The sequence below is a fragment of the Vanessa tameamea genome, chromosome 30 (genome assembly GCF_037043105.1).
Source record: "Vanessa tameamea isolate UH-Manoa-2023 chromosome 30, ilVanTame1 primary haplotype, whole genome shotgun sequence".
Taxonomy (NCBI): Eukaryota; Metazoa; Arthropoda; class Insecta; order Lepidoptera; family Nymphalidae; genus Vanessa; species Vanessa tameamea.
In genome coordinates, this window is record NC_087338.1 from 3,997,247 (window position 1) to 4,020,971 (window position 23,725).

General features: G+C 34.2%; 2 protein-coding genes across 3 annotated transcripts in view; one reads left to right on the forward strand and one right to left on the reverse strand.

The window, feature by feature from the left end:
• Positions 1 to 861: 861 nt before the first annotated feature.
• Positions 862 to 16,359, reverse strand: LOC113391697 (uncharacterized). Its single transcript, XM_026627754.2, has 10 exons — positions 16,251 to 16,359; positions 14,880 to 15,043; positions 13,719 to 13,889; positions 12,748 to 12,907; positions 11,918 to 11,994; positions 7,074 to 7,128; positions 3,979 to 4,109; positions 3,675 to 3,794; positions 2,561 to 2,715; positions 862 to 1,090 (listed from the first exon to the last, which is right to left on the reverse strand). The coding sequence occupies exons 1-10, from the start codon at positions 16,336 to 16,338 to the stop codon at positions 1,015 to 1,017; spliced, it is 1,197 nt and encodes a 398-aa protein (XP_026483539.2). The 5' UTR covers positions 16,339 to 16,359; the 3' UTR covers positions 862 to 1,014.
• Positions 16,360 to 18,937: 2,578 nt separating this feature from the next.
• Positions 18,938 to 23,725, forward strand: part of LOC113391683 (uncharacterized) — a 60,015-nt gene continuing 55,227 nt past the window's right edge. Inside the window, exon 1 of one of the 2 annotated variants that reach the window (XM_064220007.1) lies at positions 18,938 to 19,367. In XM_064220007.1, the coding sequence (XP_064076077.1) occupies positions 19,337 to 19,367 (31 nt within the window). In that variant the 5' untranslated portion in view covers positions 18,938 to 19,336. The remainder of the gene's footprint in view (positions 19,368 to 23,725) is intronic. The other variant, XM_026627730.2, reaches the window with a different exon arrangement.

The following is a 23,725-nucleotide window of genomic DNA, read 5'->3' on the forward strand; positions in this document are numbered from 1 at the left end:
TATAGACGTAATTTTTGTATCAATTGTTCATCATCACCTAACAGCTGGATTCCACTGCTACAATATTATAAAATAAATTAAATGTCTTTTCATTTGTATAAATCTAGCGAACGGGTAACTTAGATTATCCTAAAAATTTATCGCTTCCAAAGCACCTTTATCTGGATTTTTCTGTCCATAATTATATTATACTAGCTACCTGGTCCCGCGATGTTCTAAAGCACGCTGAACATAATGGTAATTTCATGTCAAAATATTTATCGGTTATGCCTGACACGCATATAAAAAAAGATGAGATTATTAAGAACTGGTCATGGTACCAGAAATCACTTACCGCCTGCATGTACGCTTTACTATTGATATACATTTTGGAGGGAAATTTGAAAATTTAGATATACTTTTCGTGAAGGAGATAAGTTTAACCTTTCTTTAATAATTGATGGGCTTGTTGGTTTCGTGGCTAGCTCCTAAAGCCGCAGATTTCAAGGACCTGGCTGCTTATACTGGGTCAAGTCAATAAAGGGAGTTTTTCTGACATGACATTCTCAGCAGCAGTCAAGAGTCAGAAAGCAGTTTTTAGTGTTACTCCTCCGTGAGGATATCCCATTGTCCTCTGGTTAATCTCTTCGGTCATCCATCAATATATGTCCTGTTCAGTTCTTTGAGCATGGTCGCATTAGCCGAAATCGGTCAAGACCACTTGACAATAAATAAAATAAAATAAATAATAATTTATTTTAATAATTTATTTAAAACTTCACTATAACAAATGTGCTTTTGTGCTATAAAATATTATAAAGTTAAAAACGTTATTAAATATTTCATGATTAATAATAAAACAATTTCTTCTTGGGACGTGAAGAACATTTCAAATACCATCTATTTTTCGCTTCGAAAAAGTGTTAAGTTTGTGTTGATTGAGGATACGAGTATAGAGTAAGGATTCGATCTAGGAATCTAATATTTAAGGCTCCAGTACACCCTAGAGTACGTAATAGTTTATGAGTTTCATGTTCATTCTGTGATAACTCCCCCCATTGCCACTTCTTCTCTCTTGGTCTGCTGGTCTTCGTACTTTGGTTCGTCATACCTACAAAATATTTAAGAAATATTATCATTTACTTTTAAATCACGTAAACAACAAAAATTCTTAACATAGACTTTAATTTATTGAGTGTTATATATAACAGCTTTCATCTGAATCTGCGTGTGTATGAGGGAGCAGAGGCGAACTATTATTTTCATTCAAATCCATCAATACATACATACCTTCAAATTTTCAATATTTTAATTATGGATTGATTGTGCCATTCACGGTATCTAAAATGTTACGGCCTTTGCGTCGTAAAGTAAGTAAGAATATTTTTTATGCAGGGCTAATCTTTGCAAGATACCCTGGAGCCCCTCAAGAAGATCTACGTGGAAGACGGACTTACACTAAATTTGCACAAAAGCACGTAATACATTGAGTAATATTCTTCAAACTTTTGGCGCTAGCACTTGTAACTTACCTTTAAATTACAGGATAGAAGATCTGATGTTTTTCAACAACTTTCAGTTTTATTGGACACCGAATATTACGTGATAATGGTCTCGATGCTCGATTAGATTTAGATAAAGTTTAGCAATACTACTACAGTCTCTAACAGTTGAGTAGAAGAAATTACTCGTAACGACATTTTTCGTGAGAAACCACAAAAATCTTGGTTATTTAATCCTGTTTATACATGTTTGCCGTTTGCTGTATGACCTACGAGTCTTGATGTTGGTGCGTCAATTGATGTTTTACATCAAAATCAAAATATACTTCATTCGAGTACGTCTTTCAAAACACTTTTGAAACGTAAATCCAAAACGGTTTGGAATGTAAATTCTACCGAGAAGAACCTCAGTGTTGAATACATATTACGTATCCTGCCTGAAATCCATCAAGTATTAGCTCCACGTTCTTTATCATCTATATAATCTGGCATTGCACAATGTACTATATTTTTTAATGTTTCTTTTAACAAACTATTTGAATTTATAATAATAATAATATTATACAACATCACATACATTACTCTGATCCAAATGTAAGTATCTAAAGCACTTGTGTTATGGAAAATCAGAAGTAACGACGGTACCAAGAACACCCAGGCCCGAGACAACATAGAAAACTAATGAACTTTTTCTACATCGACTCGGCCGGGAATCGAACCCGGGACCTCGGAGTGGCGTACCCATGAAAACCGGCGTACACACTACTCGACCACGGAGGTCGTCTTGTGAATCGGCAAAGTAAAAATATCTGCAGAATTTTATTATAGAAACGAATGCCTTGCCCCAGGAAGAATTAACTGATTTTGCGGAATCGGAAACTTGGCGTTATAAGCTTATCCCTACTTCTTGTTACCATACAATTATTATCGCTGATTTTATCAAAGTAATCAATGTGAATATAAAACATTGTTGTTAATATGTTGTAACGCAACCGTAAGCATTGCTACTTTGTTGAAAACAGGGAGTCTCTAGCTCCAATATTATAAAAAGATTGAGACAGAGGAAAAGAAATACTTACTTTTCCAAGGGTGGACACAGAAAATGTCGAATATTCCTCGGCATAATAACATCAGCTTGCAGCTTGCATATATCTAAAGCGTATTCTGCGAATTCTTCTATCAAGTCATTTTCAACCGGAGGCCCAATTCCTGGTACCGCGTATACTACGGTTACCTGAAATTTATATTATGATTCTTTAAATCAAAATCTGAATTAATATTGATAATCGATTTTGGAAACGTTTATGCAAGACAGCTATTACGATAAGTAACTACTTAAGGAATTAACTGCTTGGCTGATATAGTGACTAAAATCACAAATGCCAAGGTTTTGGTTTGAATCAGTGCCAGCGTGAGGGGCATGCGCCATAGGGCAAGGGTGCCGAGGTCTGGAGTCTCCTGCCTCCCGTGCTGCATACCCTCAACACTGTGCTCTACTCGTATAGTTCAAGTCAATCCTTGATCACACTGTACTTATGCTTGCTTCAAAAAAACACAATTTTATATCATTTGATTTCTACACTCAAAGACGGCTATGAAACCCACCTGGGCACTTGCGGCCTAGGCCGACCCTAGTCGAACATAAAAGGGTCTCGGATCAATGGACAGACCGGGGCACCTACTTTGCGTGGTTGAAATCATACTTATTTTGTTGTAATGTTAAAACTTTGACGATGAAGTCGGCGATATTAGTCGAACAAAAGTTATTGCTTATAATATTAGTAATACGTTCCCGCGAGGTTATTAGTAATTTACAAATAACCTTTGAGCCGAGATGGCCCAGTGGTTAGAACGCGTGCATCTTAACCGATGATTTCGGGTTCAAACCCAGGCAGGCACCACTGAATTTACATGTGCTTAATTTGTTTATAATTCATCTCGTGCTCGGCGGTGAAGGAAAACATTGTGAGGAAACCTGCATGTGTCTAATTTCAACGAAATTCTGCCACATGTGTATTCCACCAACCCGCATTGGAGCAGCGTGCTGGAATATGCTCCATACCTTCTCCTCAACGGGAGAGGAGGCCTTAGCCCAGCAGTGGGAAATTTACAGGCTGATTATTATTATGTATAAATAACCTTGTATAAGACAAATAAAAAACAGTTTTTGTTTTATTGTCAGAGTAATCTTACTTCTGGTATCGGCTGTTCCTCTTCTTCCACTTCTTCTAGCTCAGGTATGATCACATCCATATTCTCATCGAGATAGTTGTCCAGAATTTCCCTCACCATGGCCACCTCCTCGGGCTTAGCCTGAAACCAATTAAATATAAACTAATTTCATGCTTTGATTACACATCCTGATTAAGTTTTACTACATGGTAAGATATTGTTTCATATTTAAAATAATGAGACAGTCTGGTTAATAGGCTGCACATCACTGCCCATAGACAATGGGGCACTGTAAAAAATATTAACCAATCTATAAAATCCTTACCTTCTTCCTTTTCAAGTCTGGATCAGGTAATATTGCAATTTGATCATTTATGTAATCCATGATATCCTTTTCGATATGAGCCACTACGAATTCGCCGCTCGTCGTCGACATCTGTCTACCAGCGACCATACCTGAAGACGAATCCAATTTTTTTTCGATACCATCGTAAAAGACTAAAGATTCGAGTACTTTCTTAAAGTGCTGTCGCCGATATAACGTTAAACTTTTCTACACTTAACATGACAGCATTCGTATTGAATATATTTAAATGAATAAGAGGAATTAAAGCAAGTTAATTTAAAGCTACCGACGTTTACATTAAAATAAACTTTGGAAAAATTAATAAAATAAATGAAACATAGATTATTGATCCTGTACTATAATTTACGAGAGATTAATGTCCAGGAGCAAACACAGCACATGCTAATTTTGGTTTCAAACGTCACGAGACTGCTAAAACGTTTGAAAATAAGAGCAAAGGAGCAAAGCTAAAAAGTGATTTAAACAGTTACACAAATGATTCATGAAAATAAGAAATATAGGTAAATCGAAGGCAAAGAGAATATCGGAACCATAATGGTATACGTGACGTACATCCTACTAATGATGATGTAAATAATGATACTGACGTCAATCATATATAATGTCATAACAATATAACTGAAAAAATAATAGCTTCTGTTTTAAAACTTGCAAATGTTGAATACATTTTAATTTATGTAAATATAAGTGAATATTACTAGGTCTATGTTCTTCTTATTTAGGGTGAAATATTGAATGTACATTTTAAAATGAATAACTATTGAAATCTAACCGAGATCATAATTAGCCGATTTGAATCGATCCACGATATCTGCGATTTCTTCGAATGTACGTTCCAAATCTTCACGACGTCTTTCACGTTCTTCAAAACACTGATTGGGATTAGAATTTATAATAAATAGTCTCAACGTTGACATTGATATCAATCTAAATTGGTGGTAAGGCTTACTGCAGGCCCTTCTGCGTAGGTACGACCCAGTTTAAACGGCGAGTAAGCCAGAATTGATACACCTGATGGGCCTATTAACATTTGCCTGCCCAAGTATATCATAAAAATACTTTTTTAATTCAATTGTTAAATAATTAGGTGGTCTATCTACAATAAATTAGCTGCTACTGTAAATAAAATGAAATTGTGTGAAGATGGATTTATGCTCTATACGATCTTAGTATATTATAAATAGCTAACAGAGTAACTTAATTTATTTTGAAAGTGTAGTACCAGTAAGTAAGTATTATACCAAATGTTGCCAACGCTGTGTTAATATTTCAACCGTAACTACAATATCATAAAGTATATTTTACTTCATCAACAAACTGTCTAATCTTCTCTTTTTCATCGATCTCTATATTTTCTTCTTCTTTCACTTCTTCACCACCTAATATATCCGTTCCGTCTATAATTTCATCATCAACGATTACTTGTCTCGGTTCGCCTATAATTGTATGATACTAATAATAATTTCAACATATCAAACTCTATTAATAACTTACTTATATCATAAATAGAAAAGTGAGTTTGTTTATATGAATCTTTGTTAACCTTTAACGTCCTAACTATGAATCAAACATCATGAAATCTTGCGGTGAACAAGTAGCACCATAATTCCTAAAAATTTAACTTCTTTTTTAATATTTGTTACTAATAATATTCTGTTCAACATTACTTGTTCAATTTTATTTGTCGTTTCTATAATATTTTGATTATTTTCTAATGAACCTGTGATGAATGATCTTAATGTCGTCCTGACGGATATCGGTTATGGCTGGCAATTGAATAGGTGACCAGCCAATTCCGCAGGAGATATTATAGTGTATAAGTTTGTGTTCAAACACAGGTGCATTCTCATAATCCGATCGGACGGCAACTCCGACACGAACGGAAAGAGTTTAGGAGCAGGATCAACGGCTTAACGTGCTTTCCGAGGCACCAGATTGCAGATACATACTTGAGAATTTTTCTATCGAAGAATATGCTATATGTTATTTCGGCCCTGGGGTTTGAACCCAGGGCCTGGGATCAACAAGGCAATCAAAAATTAACTAAACAATTAAAGTGATAATATTCTATAAACATACTATGTACTATGTTATAACAATACAAGTAAATAACCATATATCTTTAACGGTATTTCCGTATCGTTTTCATCTGTGACAATAATTTCGATTCCTTCTTTCTTCTTCTCAAGTTTGTCTTTTGTTTTGGATTCACCTAAATTTCACGAAGGAATATATTTAATAAAATAATCATTAAAAACAACCACTTATAAATAACTAATATCATAATGAATTAAGGCTTATTATTCGGAATAATTTTGTAAATTATAAAATCATTGGTATGAATATTTTTTGGATTTTCAAATGGGCATGTTTTGGTAAATTATAAACCTGAAGAGATGAGGTGCACGCGATTTTTTGAAAAAAAAAAAAAAACTTTGTGCGTTGCATATAAAGAAAAATACACGTGCATCTCAGGACACCCGACAGAAGTGAATACTTAACTATAACTCTCCGAAATACGACTAGCGCTGTGGGTTAGGTTGACAGAAGATCCTGCCTACCGTTGCCGTATGTGTAGAGAAAGGAAAGCCAGACAGACTGGCACCGTAACGCGTTACGTAACGAAGGGTATCCCATAACAAGTTATCACTTCAAAAATCGTTCAAAACCAGTTACCGATTGTAATTTTTTATCAATTCATCTAGTTTACATCATTATATAGGAGCCCAAAACTTATGTGACGATAGATTTAAGTAGACAAATCTATGGGTTAGCAATACCGAACATTTCTTAAACATAGCAATAGACCGTCAATGAAAATAAACATCTATACTTATGGCAAAATAACTTTGTCTGTCTTCCTGTTACGCTTTCAAGGCTAAACCGTTTGTCAAAATTTACTGTCCAAAAAAAAACTTAAACCCCATGTAATGACACAGACTTTTTTATGCGTCAAACCTGTCACCACGTACCCTAAAACACGGACGAATACTCTGATAAGCGGGACAATAACACTGAAATTTTCCTCAACCCTTTCTGCTCGAATTACTTACTTGGTGCTGTTCCATCTGCGTTGATTTTCGCACTACTAATTTCACGAAGCTTTTTCTGTAATATGATAAAATTAATTAATTATCTAGGCTAGAAACATTTACAAAAGAGTTATTAACAAAAGTGGTATTGACTGTGTCATGGAGGCATTTTTACACTATAAATTTTCCACTTTGACGCAACTCTCTCGACCAACATAAACACTAACCTTACTATACAAATCTTCGCGGCAATTGATATACACGGGGAGGGGGTCAATTCTAACATATACCGATAATGATACGTTCCTAATTCTATTTAAATCTAAATTCGAAAAAAAATAAAAATCAGTTTAATGTAATGAGGGTTAATTCTACTTAAAATATTTGTTAAGAGCCGAGATGGCCCAGTGGTTAGAGCGCGTGCATTTTAACCGATGATTTCGGGTTCAAACCCAGGTAAGCACCACTGAGTTTTCGTGTGCTTAATTAGTGTTTATAATTCATCTCGTGCTCGGCGGTGAAGGAAACATCGCGAGGAAACCTGCATGTGTCTAATTTCAACGAAATTCTGCCACATGTGTATTCCATTAACACGCATTGGAGCAGCGTGGTGGAATATGCTCCAAACCTTCTCCTCAAAGGGAGAGGAGGCCTAAGCCCAACAGTAGCAAATTTGGTTGCTAATGTGTATGTATTCTTGATTATATTTCGATTCAATTTCGACCGAATCGCTATTGGATCGTTGTGTTAGTACATTCGGAAAACGATTTCTATTCGATTGCGATAGAGTGACAATTTTTTAACACAATTGGCGCCGTAAAGGTCAATGTAAACTTAATTTTAAATCACTTGTGTTATCACAGCTCTAAACTTTATACGGACGGAAGTGACGTAAGTACAATATACTTACGTCATTTCGTCCAAGTACAGTACATACTATTAAATTCTAAACAGCTAAGTAAGTAAATTAATCAAAAACACTTTAAACTTACCCGATGTGTGCGTGTTTTTATATGATCTATACTAATATTATAAATGCGAAACGAACTCTGTCTGTCTGTTGCGTGTTGTGCGTTACACGTGTTCACGGCTAAATCACTGAACCGAATTTGATGAAATTTATGAAGTAAGCTTGAATTCCGAACTCCCGAAGACCAACTTCGTTAAAAATATTTTATATTCGGGTTACTGACAACTGTTTGACAAATCGTCGGATAAAACAATAAAAAATTATAATACGTAAATTGGATGAGTTAATAGTACATAATTTTCTAGAAAGTTCTACATAAACTTTTTACTTCTACATAAACGTAACAAGATATGTCTCTCTATAGTAGTGAAATATTTACCTTGCTACTGTATTTAAACTAGTGTCATAAGATGAATGAACTCATATATATTACTACAAGTAACATATAAGACGTATAACCTATACTAATATTATAAATGCGAAAACAACTCTGTCTCCTGAATCGTATTTGATTATTTTTTTTAAGAAGCGAGCTCGAACTCCAAAGAGGAACATAGGCTTAACAAAAATCCAAAAGGAACTTAGACTTCTTTTGCCTAATATTCAGATATGGTAGACAGCTACCAACTCCTAAAACGCGAGTGAAACTTAGTTGCAATTTCTAGAAAGTTCTTAATAAACTTTTCCGAAACTGACGACGTTTCAAAATATTTACTTCTATTAAAAATAATATGTATATTGTAATTCAACACTATATACTCTAAATGAAAGTAAATCTTATCCAAATATATCCGATGTATTGAACTAACTTCAACTGCCTCGCTTGGTGCAGCCCTTCCTGAAATATTTAGAAATAGTATCTATACAACATAAATATTGAAATGTGTCTTGAATATTTCAACGTCATTATTATAAAAGGGAAATAAACTCAATCGAAAATAAAACATTGTAGTAATAACAATTTAAATCAATGAGGACAATTCATCACATAGATTTACTTAGAGGTAAGGCTTTTTGCAAGCCCGTCGGGATAAGTAAAAACCACTCATCTGATCTTCTACCGATAAACACCAGAACTCAGTATTGTTGTGTTCCGGTTTGAAGGGTGAGTGAGCCAGTGTAACTACAGGCATAATGGACGTAACATCTTAGCTCCCAAGGTTGGTGACGCATTGCCGACGTAAGGAATGTTTAATATTTCTTACAGTACCATTGTCTATGGGTGGTGGTGGTGACCACTTAACATTAGGTGACCCATTTGTCCGTCCGTCTATCTATTGTATAAAAAAAAAGATTTTTCAATCGCGATAATCTTTACAGAATATAATTTTAACATTTCCGGTGACTCCAGTATTTCAAATTTGGTGTAATATTATCATTTAATTAAAAACGAAAAATCAGTCGATTCCAATTGCAAAAGGACTAAAGATAAATGATAAACTTCGACCATTGAATTTACATAAGTTCTTTAGTCTATTCCAACCACAAGAGGACAAAAGTCAAATAAAGAACATTTGACATCAAATTGAGGCGATACCATTGGCCGAGAGCTTGATTTATCCAGGATATTCACTATGGATTTGCGTAAAAATTACGTTTTGAACGACGAATAAACTGTTATCGGAACTTTGTAGGTAAAATTAAAGTGGATTTAAGTTATTCAGTGGAATGGCGTTGTGTTATAAATAAAGATATCTTAATCAAGAACTGTTACTAGTGCACAATATAGCTGAGCTATTAATTGATTGCGTGGCATACGTAAATCTAAGGTTTGTATATTTTTATCTTTTTCGATTCGAATATATTATATATATATCTATGTATTTCCACCAACCCGCATTGGAGCAGCGTGGTGGAATATGCTCCATACCTTCTCCTCACCGGGAGAGTAGGCCTTAGCCCAGCAGCGGGAAATTTACAGGCTGATTATGTATATATATATCTATGTGTTCATAATGACTGAGCAAAAATTTTTAAAAACTTTGGAAGTAAAATCAAAGCGAATATAAGTATAACCAAATAAACAACATTTGACAGAACATTGACCCGATACGGTTGGTTGATTTATCTAAGTTATACAATATGGATTTGCGCAAAAATGGCATTTTGAACGACGACGAAATACTTATCGGAATTTTGGAAGTAAAATTAAAGTGTAAATAAGTATTTAAGTGTAATAGAGTTGTATTATAAATAAATATATATCAACCATAAACTCTTAGTAGAGTACAATATAACTAAGTTATTAGTAAATCGCATGAAATACGTTAATCTAAGGTTTGTTTATCTTTTTTCCTATTTCCATTGGAATAGGCTATAGTTGAGTGGAATAGACTGATATTATAAACAAAGATACATATAATTCAAGTACTGTTTGTAGCGCATAATACAGCAGAACTCTTAGTAAAACACATGGAAAAATTTCTCCTCCTGTCATTGGATTGTAGTATACAGTAGAATGCCGATTATCCGAACGCCGATTATCCGAATCGGTCCTAATCGTAATACAAAAAATTAAAACCAAGTATTTTTGTTTTGTTTTGTTGTAACAAGTTAGAAGTCGCTGGAGTGAAGATATATTTCAACTGTTATGGTTGTAGAACTGCGTTTGTTAAACTTAATAAAGTTTATTCTATGTGTGGCAGTTCGTTTTTCTTTATTACCAGTCTATGTCCGATTATCCGAATCGACCGCGGTCCCAATGATTTCGGATAATCGGCGTTCTACTGTATATAGATTTTTTAAACAATGTTTATATTTGGAACTGTTGTGTGGACTACCTTATGTCTGACAAATATGCGGTCTTAAAAACTGGTTTCCTAATACCAAAAATATTAATGAAAAAATCTCCTCTAGTAAATAACCTTTTCTCTCTCTCAAGTAGTTCTCCATCTCTATCCGTCCCGCTCTCTCGACGGAAGGTGAACGTTGGATTTTGCCAATAATTGGCATGTTCAATTTACCACTTAATCTCGCTGATTGGGACACGTGATCATTTATAAGATTCACCTTGTGAAGGTTCTTAGAGTCTTGCCAATAATCTTCTAATGACTAGGAAATAGAATTATAAATAATTGGATATTTTTTTATGTGATTACGTACATAAACTTGGTGGTAGGGTTTTGTTCAAGCCCATCTGGGTACCACCCAGTCTCATCAGATATTCTTCCACTAAACAGCAGTATCAGTATTATTGTGTTCCGGTTCGAAGGATGAGTGAGCCTACAGGCACAAGGGACATAACATCTTAAGCTCACAAGGTTGGTTACGCATTGGCGATGTAAGGAATTCGTATTTCTTACAGCGCCACTATGGGTGGTGGTGACCACCTACCATCGGGTGGCTTATTAGCTCATCTGACTACGTATACCATAAAAAATAAACGAGTTGGAGTAACTTAGTATAGAGGAGCAGCTTCAGTTTACGCAAAATATAACTAAGAGCTAACTGACATTGAAGACGATATATTTAAATTTCGAATATAACGCATCACTTCTATGCATAAGGAAGGAACATATAATTCATCCTATATATCAACATTCACTTTTCTTAAACATCGTGATCCCGAGGGAGAGCTTACACAAATATCCTGCCTAACATCATACTCAGTATTTCTTTGTTCTGGTTCGATAAGTGAGTGAGGAACAAGCACAAGGCATATTATATCTCAGAGCTCATGTTTAGAGGCGCATTCGTTTCTTGCTATCCACGATCGAAGTTGACCACTCACCATCGAGATTCCCAATTCTCAAAGGCCTATCAAAAATATTTCAAAAACTCTATAAAGTAGGACATATATTGATACTACCGTAACATTTTTGGTACTTCATACGAGTAAATTCATATAAATTTTACCCTCCCATTTTTCCCTATTGTAGTTAAATATAATACTTACATCAGTATCTGTGAGCTCTTCTAACATTTGCGGCTGCTCCTCTTCCTCGACAGGAGTTTCAGGTTTCGGTGCTTCGCCTAGTTTTAAAAAGAATTTTATAATAATATTCAAGTACCATCACGTATACAATTCATTACATGAGAGAACCGAGATGACCCAGAAGTTGGAAGACGCGAAATATAATCAACCATCTCTGAACATCAAATTATAATACAATGAATAATATATTATATATACATATACAAAAAAATAGGTTGGTGGATGGACATATGGGCCAACTGATGGTAAATGGGCACCACCGCCGATAGACGTTGCCGTCGTAAGAAATTTTAACCACTCCTTACATCTCCAACCTTGAGAACTAAGTTGTTATGTCCCTATAAATAAATATATATTGGACAACATCACATACATTACTCTAATCCCAATGTAAGTATCTAAATCACTTGTGTTATGGAAAATCAGAAGTAACGACGGCACCACAAACACCCAGACCCGAGACAATATAGAGAACTAATGAACTTTTTCTACATCGACTCGAATCGAAACCGGGACCTCGGAGTGGCGTACCCATGAAAACCGGTGTACACACTACTCGACCACTGAGGTCGTCATCGTCCCTTGTGCCTTACTCGCCCTTCAAATCGAAACACAACAGTACAAAGTATTGCTGTTTGGAGGGCTTGCATAAAGCCCTACCAAATATATATACAAAAACATGAAACTAACGTTAGTCCAGCCAATGGTCTAAACATAAAGCAAGTCAAATTGCGTCAATACACTAAAACCTTCGAAACTCTATACTAAAGTCTATACAATACATAGATAACCTTCCCGATATCCATTGAAATACTTCACATCCTTAGAAGCGTCTATGTGCGCCAGGAATTTGTACATAACCAGGAAATCTTGAACTGGTATTGCTGCTGATCCACCGTCAGGTTCCTTGGTCAGCGTCTCGCAGAGTAGGATCATGGTGTGTGTGAGTGTCTAGTTAAAAAATATTGATTATATAATAGATATATTAATAAATTTATAAACGTTTACGATAATAAAAATTAAGGAATATGTTAAATTAGAATAAGTTGTAAAATGATCTATGTCCAAATATCATTGTCTTTGATTACTTGAGAGTTTAAGATCTCGATGCCGGAAAAAACCATAGGAATAACTTGTTCCATAGCGGAATCAGAAGTCAAATAAGACAATACTTAAAAGTTGAAGACAGTGCAAGAAGTAAAAAATAAGCGATATCATACGAGATTCGGTAAATATACAAAATTTTCATTGATGCTCATTTTCGGCAAAAGCCACATGTACTTTAATAAGTAAAAGAGGAGTGACTAGATATTTTATGTTACTTTTTTTTAATGCAGTCTGTATTTCAAACCGGAATTATAAATAACGATTCAAGAGTGCTAAAATAAAAACTACAAGAAACTACAGGAATTTCAGTTATTAAATAAGAACCGTAAATTTTAGAGTTGATTTAATGGCATAAATTTAGAGCCGAGAATATGCTCCAAACCTTCTCAAAAGGAGAGGAGGCCTTAGCCCCGCAGTGGGAAATTGACAGGCTGTTAATGTTAAATAAACAATAAATAATTGTCCGAGCTGCCCGTGGCCATAAATAAAATTTACTATTACTCTATATACAAAGCCGCTATCAAATAAATGAGAAAAAAAACAATTTAAAACATTATTACTTTGAAGAAAAACTGTTATGCTCACTTACTACCTAAACTACAATTGCACCATTAAGAAAATTGTGCAAAATTGTACTAAAACATGAACGACATACCTTTGTTAGCAAGCCTCCAGCAACAGCTATGAAATGCAAAAATGGTACCGAATTTTCCCTTAGATATACTTCACACAAGCAGAATATCCGCCTTAGTTCATGAGGATCAAGGCAGAAACCGTCCCACGCATTACGCACAACCGGCAGAGGCACATCCGATACACCAATCAGCTGAAATAAACATTATATGTTTAACAATGCTTCACAATATGGCGATGGTGTAGTCCTGAATCTTCGGCTACCGCTGCAAATCTCAAACGAGATTATCCAATTACGCAGTACATATTTTAATGCACAAGTGTGTGCAAACAGATGTACTTTCATATATCATATATCTATATATATGATAAAAAAGCGTGGAGCTAATACTTGTCGACTTCCAGGCAAGATATATTCCATACTATAATTGTATTTAACAAACAAGACTTTGTATTTTTAAATGTTGAAAAAGGGTAACTACTGAGTGTTTTTTGACGGTTCTCTTCGGTAGAATCTGCATTCCGAACCGGTGGTAGATTTACTTAATATTGTTTGAATGACGATTCAAATTCAAAAGTGCTTGTAAGAGCCTACTTGAATAAATTATATTTTGATTTTGATAATCCGATAGATCGGCAAATCTGTCACGACCAGAAAGAGTTCAGACCAAGGATTTACGTGCTTTCAGATTCACTGAGACTCCAGGCTACGACTGAGAATTTTCGACAGATTAATTCAATATATATTTTATCAGCCCAACTTGAGGTCTGAACCCGTGATTTTGGGATGTGCGCTCTCATATCTTGTCACTAGGTAACGGAGCAGTGTATTTGAAACTCTGAGATAGCCCCGTGTCTAAATTACGTGAATCTTTACCGAAGATTGTGTGTGATTGGATACATTGAGAAAAAAAACTGCACGTATTGGAATAAACTCTGCTAAACATATAAGGTTCAAACTCTCTTCTAAAGAGGAGAGGAGATATTCTCAGCATGGAACGTACAGGATATTACTTTAATTTTATGCGATATCTAAATCATTACAGAGGCGAAAGATTTAGACGATTTAATAAGGTATATGAACTGTATCTTATAATGAGCAAAAACTAAAATAGTTGGCAATTTCTGGTCATTAAACTGTTTTCAATTGCTCCAAATTTAACTAAGGCAATAATAAATGTACCTGATTAGCCAAGACCTTCAAGCATCCTCTGGTAAGGCCACCCTCGGTGCTGTATATGGGATACTCCAATCTCAATTTCACAGGGGGTGGGCGGTTCTGCGCAAGCGCTGTAAAGTACTCATAGGACCAACGGAGAAGGTCGTATGGCTGGGTTTTTATAGCTGCTGTAAAGAAGAAATAATAATTGACAAATCTAAGCAAGTACAACTGAGTTATCCTTGATTGCTTAACCCAGCAATTAAAAGCTGTTGCTTTATTTAGTAATATGATCATGTAACGGATAAGGCTTGTGATTATTGCATTTTCAACTACTGCGTTTCTTAACTTAAGAAGTACTTCGCTTATTATTACAAATAGAAAAATATATGAATAAAAAAAAAGATATGTAACAATAATTATAAGAAATAAATGAATAGTTTTTAGTTTAGTATATCTATAGATTGCAAACGAGCAAAAGGTCCACCTGATGGTAAGTGGTGATGGTAGGGGGAATTGCGAAGACTTTGTCGGCCTAGAAGGAACCTATATATTCGATATTTGTACTATTTATAAATAACTAGTTGTCGCCCGCGGCTTCGCTCGCGTTATAGGGATTGATTATCTGGCTTTAGGAATAAAAAAGTAGCCTATATCCTTCTTTTGGGGCTTCAGCTTACTTCATACGAAATTTATTGTATTTAATAGAAATATGGGGCAATACTGGAAAAAAAAAATGCAACAGCTTCAAATAAAATAATTAAAATACTTTTTCGATATCCACCCTTGACATCCACAACTACACTTTACAAGGAAACAAACATTATGAACTTATGGCAACTTTGTGTGTATAACTCTTGTATTCTTATTAGAACAATTATTAATGAATCGATACATTCAGATTTGACGTTTATAAAACAAAGCAGTAAACGCAGCACCCGCAGACCAAGCTTATTAGTTCTCCCAAAAATTAGAACCAAATTGCAAAAAAAATATTCCTTTCGATGGAGCACAACTTTATAACAAATTACCTTCTTATATAAAAAAATGTAAACTCAGTTAACGAGTTTAAGTCTCAACTCTCAAAATATGTTTTAGAGAATTAAACTGCGATTAAAATATATACAGCGGTTTAATTATATTCTATTCCGTTAACTGAGTACCAATAAGGCGTATATTTTATTGTTACATTTAACATATTGTTCTCATGTAAGTGAATCTGTCTTTTTGAGAATAAACTCTTAAGCCTAGAAATTTCATCAAATTTGGCTCAGCTCATATCAGTATAAATAAAATCACATTACCTGAAGCACAATTTACCAAGTCCAAGAGACACGGGTTGTACCCACCCAGACCTGCCTAGCTGGTAAACACCAACCTTATAAATGAACTCACCTTTACAATACTTCTTGAGTATGTACGGAAACTTCGGCGGAATAACGATCTGCTGAGAACAGTACATCTGCTCTATGAGTTCCGGCATCTTGGATTTTACTTAGCACCTAAAATATTCAAAGTTTGAGATGAATAAGTCTAGTAGTCATAGAAGAATTTGATGTCTAAAATATTATTTAAGATGATAAGGTGTAACGTCCTTGAGCCTAAAACTAGAAAAAAGTTCGAAGTATCGTCAAATTGTAAAACATTAATGAAAAATATAAAAAGTATCTATCTAAAAAGTTGCTATGTTTTAATTCATATATTAAATAAAAGCTTAATATGTATCGGAAGGTATTAAGTTCAGTACTGTAATTGTTCTGACCGCGTGGTATGGTGGCAAGCAGCCTTCCCAAAATCGCACCTTCGATTTTTTCTTAGGGGAAAAATGAACAAGCTTGTTTCAATGATTAAGAGAAAATAATCCTATTTAATATCATTAAAGCATATTTTTTATTTTTAAATACTATAAAACGTAATTCTTTATTATAACCTAAAAATATCCACTAAACGAAAAAATTTAATGGGGTTTTTTTTTGCAATTGCATTTTAATTACTTAATTTAATCAACACATGTAAATAATAAAATAATAAAGTGTAATCCTGATCATTTCGATAAAAGATTATATTATAGCACTCACCTCGTCAAAATTATTGCAACCAAGTTTGGTATAACAGTTGCCATAGCAACGCGTTAACGTTGACGTTTGACATATCCGCAGATTATTTGGACATTAAGGTAGAATGGTCGATTTGGCAGAATCATTCATTGTGCAAAACATTGAGTGCTTAACTTAATACTTTTAAATTAAATTTACGGTTAAATACGGTCGGAATGGAAAGGTCAAGGTTCTCTTACGTAGCGAGGCGAGCAAACTTGCAGTCTGATCGAGGAACAATATGCGTATGGTTTTGAGGGTAGGTAGGACGGGTGCAGAAGACTCGGCGCCTCCGTAGATTTGGCGTCTGGGCCGTCACCCCATCGCGCTCCTCCCTAACGCCGGCCCTAATACTCTGCAAACATTTGAGTGATTCTTTCCAACTGACAATTCTAGCTTCATAGACCTGAATAATAGCGAGCATTGATACGTGAGAATATGGTGAAATAAACCTGACCCGGCTTGACATTAGCAGAATAAGGGCTTACATAGAAGTTTTTATATACATTAGGCTAAAAGGCAAATAGGCTACCTGGTGGCAACAGTAACCGTCCCTGCTGTCGCTAATTTGACTTCAACCTTGAGAACTAATTAGAGGCCTCAATTAAAAATCGTGTTCCAACAAAAAATTTAAACAATAATTATGAATACTAAAACCATTGGAAATATGGTTATTTAAAAGAGCAACTTTGCGAGTTTCTGGCCGTTTCTTCTCGACTAACAAACGCAATGGTGGTAGAGTTGAAATGTTTGATTTGATTTTAATTTATTTTATAAGATGTCATGTCCCTTGTATCCGTAGTTACAATGGATCTCACGCGGACTGGACTGAAACGGGTAGTTCGCAGACGGGCTTCCATTAGGGATGATAATCAAAAAACCCTAACAACAATTAGTTAATTTGATTGATATATATACTATTTTGTAATAAATATATTTTTTAATTGTTTTACGTAGAACCGAATAGTTGTATTACCATAAAAGTTAAAATAAATTCAAAAAAAGGTTCAGTATCCAGATAGAGGGCGATAACGTGCATATTTTAAATTGATTATAGCGTCGTATTATGTTGTCAATCTCAAGGAAGACCAGCCAACGCAGGACATGTTACAGTGCGTAAGTGTGTGTGCAAACTCAGGTGTAATCTCTGTTCCCTAACTCTTATAATCCGATGGGATGGAAAATCTGAACGGAAAGAGTTAAGGCGCAAGTCCAACGACTCTACGTGCTTACGGCGTCATGTAAATACTTCCAAGTTCCAGTCTCTGGGTTGTTACTGAAAATAATTTCAATACATAACATGTGAATAAAGACATAATAATTCAATGGTACTTGCCTGGGCCCGAATTCGAAATCATTACTCAATCACGTCTTCCAGCCACTGAACCAGCGCAAGTCATCTTAATATATATTTTTTTATTTTATACTAAAATCGAATTCAATCCACAAATCTATTTAGATTTGAATAAAATTAAATCTAGGTATATTTTACCTTTTATTGGTAAACATGTGTAATAGCTTTTATATTAAACAAGGAGTAATTGCCGTTATATCGCAATTCCAATGCTCCGAGTATTATGTATATTTTCTACAAAGTCGTTTCAAGCAACCTAAAAACAAACTTAATTATGAAAACACTTAACAATGATGTACTATGTAGGATAAAACAAAACCAGACAGATTATACAAGACAAAAGACAAAATAGTATACATATTTCTACCATATTCTATATGTAATAAATTTAAAAAAAAATGTTGTCACTCAAAATGTCAAAACGTTATCAGTCCAATCAACATAAAATTAACATCAACGCGAATGGAATTCACGACATTAATTATTTTTATACGGTTAGTTAAACATCGAGGAAATAATAAAACAAATCTTTCAATTTGTCCCGCTTATTGCGAACTACTAACACCATCTAGCGGTTAATTGCCGAACTACATGCTAACTATCGGTCACGTGGTACCTAGTTCGATGAAAAAAAAAATAACAGAACCTGTTTGATACGATGACGTTTCGTCTATGTTTTTGTGAAGCTTTTAGTAGCACAATATTCGTGTTAGTGTTTGTTTTAAACGAAAATTAAATCATATAGTGCGTGAAATACTCGGATAATATCAAGATATAATCGAAATAAATCGTTAGTGCGTCTGCGCGTGTTGAATTACATCGTATAATTGTATAAACGCTTACCTGAATGAAATTAATTGTGTGATTGCAAATCGCTTTATACGGAAAAGTATGTGACGAACTTATTTTAAAATGTGTATTTCGTGTATGTGGATAGTTCGATGTGCAAAAAATTGTGGTTGAGAAATGGGTGACAGGTTGAAACACCCATTTAAAGTGAAAGAAAAAACATATATAGTGAATTCCCTAACATGGATTTGATCACGGATTTGTCACAGCTAAGTAAGTTTTTTGAACTTTATCAATCCAAATATTATTTAAAAAAAAAGCAATATACGTATACGACTATATATGTAAAGTTATTATGCCGATGTGACATATAAAAATAATTATGAATAATTCTATTTTTAAATTAAACTTTAAAAATAATGACCTACTTTTAAATATTGTAACTGTTATTCAAATATAATATCAAATTAAACTAAAAACAAAAAGACCGTACGGTGAACTGTTCATGTGTAATGTCAAAAAATCTTAACTATTCGTTATCGTAAGGTCATTTCCCACGATCTCTGTCTCTCACTTATCGTTAAATACAAAAAGGTCGTATGTCACAATTTATTTACAATTTCAAACTTCGAATAGTCACATTTACCGACATCTTGTTCATAAATTGATTTAAAAAATGTTATTCGTTTTTTAAAATATAAATGACATAAGAGGAAATATGTTCTTATGATATTGTAGTAAATTATTAATTAAAGATATGCTCTTTTGTTAAGTAGACGATTTTTACATACGTCCCTTTTGTACTAACAGCCGCGTTATGTAAATATTATAACAAAGCGTTTTACCTACTGTTCGAGATAATAAACCGACTAAATGGAATCGTACTGTTATTTTATTTTCTCTCAATTGTTAAACAATTATTTGTAAAGGCGTTTAATTGTCAATTGTTCGATCTACATCGCCAGTAAGCTTTTTATTATCTACAATGATGTAAGTTTATTCTAGAATCGTTTTGTTCACAGAAAAAAGTTTAGAATAAATTATGCTTACTTATTGAAGTTATACTTTTTTGCACGTTATGAAAAAATATTAAGGTATCGAATTGTTATGATGCGCGCGCACAGGCTGTCATGAAAACTACACGAAGTGTTATAATACTCGTGACAAAAGAAGAATTAAAGTTCATCATAATAATAATAATGATTAATAAGTAGATTATTAACAAGTTATTGTAATTAATTGTCTGCATTATAATAAACACTATTTTTAATTACGCCGAATAAGTAGAAATTCTCACTCAACATTAGTAGACGTATCTTTGTTTAGTAAACTAAACAGTCCAGTAACTTTTTCTTCTCTGTTGACACCCAATTGTTTGTTTGGATGCTGTTAACGATAAATTTGCAAATAAAGAAACTATCGAATTTCGAATACTACTATCGAATATTCCAATAAACCACTCAAGACGTACCAAACAGTTTGTTAAAATTAAAACCACAAATACGAGGTATATTAGATCTTTAGTCCACTCGGAAGTGGAGATCGGACGTGTGATCGGGACTAGATGGTTCGGACCCGCAAATAACTGAATTAAAATTATCTTATACTATGTTCCAACCATAACAGGAAAAACGCCAAATAAACAACATTTGACAGCAAATTGACGCGATATCGGTCGAGAGCTTGATTAATCTATGATATTTGCGAACATTTACACTTTGGATTTGCGAAAAAATGGCGTTTTAAACGTCGACGAAACGAAAATCGGAATTTTGGAAATAAAATTAAAGTGGAAATAAGTAGTTAAGTGTAATACTGCTGTATTATAAACAAAGATATATTAATCATAAATTCATAATATTGCACAATATAGCTGAGTTATTAGCAAATCGCATGAAATACGTAAATTTAATTATTAAATTAAATCACATGTACTTTTCAATTTAAATCCAAACCTTACAAATGAATCGAATCTATACCTAAAGTATTTTAACAGCATCATTAGCAGCCTGTAAATTTCCCATTGCTGGCCGAAGGCCTCCTTTCCCTTTGAGGAGCATAGAGGGAAGGTTTGGAGCATATTCCACCACGCTGCTCCAATGCGTGTTGGTGGAATACACATGTGGCAGAATTTCGTTGAAAATAGACACATGCAGGTTTCCTCACGATGTTTTGCTTCACCGCCGAGCACGAGATGAATTATAAACACAAATTAAGTGCATGAAAATTCAGTGGTGCTAGCCTGGGTTTGAACCCGCAATCATCTGTTAAGATGCACGCGTTCTAACGAATGGGCCATAAAAACATATAAAATCACTTATTGTACCCCAACCTCGAAAACGAACTCATGTAAATAAGCATCACACTCAAGAATCTCGTGAATAAATGACGTGACGTCCGTCGGTGATGACATCTTTCATAATAAACAAAACAAATTTTGTTAAAATTACCATAGATATTCGATCGATCATAGCTTCTAACAGTTTCTAGTTTTTTTTTTTTTTACTTAATCACAATATTATAACTTATCTTAGTTACGATTTATTTTATTTTCAAATTGGATTTTTAATTTTTACAACTTTAAAGATATACACTTCGAATTTTAAGTGATAAGTTGACAGTGTAATTATCTCAATAAATAAATAAAGTTAATTAATTTATTAACATAAGAATTGATAACATTAAGTGCTTAAATATATACAAATATGAATTAAAAATAGTTACTGTATAAATCTTGACCGCGTGGTATGGTGGCAAGAATGCTAGCAGCATTTCTCCGTTGAATCGCAATTCCGATCCTCTGGACTAAAAACGAACCAGCCCTCCTGTCACCAGTGGAGGCAATAAGGCGAGGTGTTGTACTTTTGATGAAGCTTTTTGCACCATTACTCCAAGGGCCAAGCGTTTCGACAGCAAATGGGACAAAAAAAGTAATTTGACATAAGACACGAATATTTCATCTTTTTTTGCTTCAGCTTTTTCCGCAGCGGCACCGGCTCTTAACATTGTTTCTCAGATATAAAAAAAAAAGTAGTAATTATGCTTAATTTCAAGTCTATCGGGTCCATAGTTATGGAGATCTCGTGATAAGTCAAACAATTGTATTCCGTTTATAAATAAAATACACGATATTACATTTATGGTGATTCAGTTTTTTTTTTTGTTTTTGGGTAGTTTCCATCGCATGCATTCATTTAAACCGAAAGTCAGTGGTTTAGGAGTTATAACATTTAAATGTACATAGTTTTAAAAATCCTCGATTCCATTTCAGCCACTGGGTCCAATCTAGACCTTCCATCGACTCAAACATAAACAAAAAAAAAACATCATAATCGACCGACCGTTAAGGAGGGCTTCAGTGACGTACGCACACATTCAAATATATATAATTATATTATTGTAATCATATATCACATGTATGTATAATTGTATAATATTATGTCAAGTCGTAGTTAGTTCTAGAAATTATAAAATCAGATAGCGCGTATATCACGAGTCACAAGTCACCATCGGATGCTGGACCGGTTATAGATGGTCGGTATTTCGCAGGAGACTCGACTTTTTAATCTATTTTTGTATTCTCTTCATATTTAATAAACCTAATCAATGTTTTGAGCGTAAATATGTTATGTATGTATTTGTGCTTTTATGACGTAATGAATAACTTATTAAATAAATTGAACCTATTTTAGGGTTCCGTACCCTATTACTGCGGTTCGTCTCGTCTGTCTGTCCGTCTGTTACCAGACTGTATCTCATGACCGTATTTCTGTGGCCGCTATAACATCAAATACTAAAAAAAAAAGCAATAAATATATCTTAATGGGAGCTCCAGGATTTTGTTACCGTTTTAATAGATATTGTTACGGAAGATGTCGTGCGCGAGTCCGACTCGCACTTGGACGGTTGTTTTATTTAATTAATACTCCAATGACATATGCGGGTTCTTGCGATTAATAATAATTACAAATCACAAATCTCGGAAGTCAAACAAATGAAGATTAGCATGCTTGATTTTGCTTAACCGGTTATAACCAGTAAGCTTCGATTAGGATTCACGCGCTCTAGCCGCTGGGTCATCTCGACCTACAATCAATTCATGTTATAAAATCTCCCGCCGCGTATGTCTGCGTGTCTGTTTAACACAAAGTTATTTAATATATTAATGTTTGCTTGGATATGAACCCGCAATCATATGTTTAAGAGCACTGGGACTTAATAATAAGCTTACCCAAAACAATTAAAATCAAAAGATTATTTATCTCAAGTTAATCTTTTCCATGATTTTATTTACATAGTACGTCAGTATAGTAAATTTTAATGTATACATATATTAAGTCCACGCTTTTTTATCTCTAATATAATCTTGTATGAGTAACTCGCATTATATATCAATGTTATTTTAACATAAGCTGTTGACTTAAACCTAACCTAACTAACTACTGATACGAATACGATACGGTAATTAAGAAGCATTACAATTATCCACCAACCCGCATTGGAGCAGCGTGGGGGAATATGCTTCCAAACCTTCTCAGAGGGAGAGAAGGCCTTAGCCCAGCAGTGGGAAATTTACAGGCTGATAATGTAAAAAAATTAATCTTTGATTGTTGAATTAGTGACTACCTTGA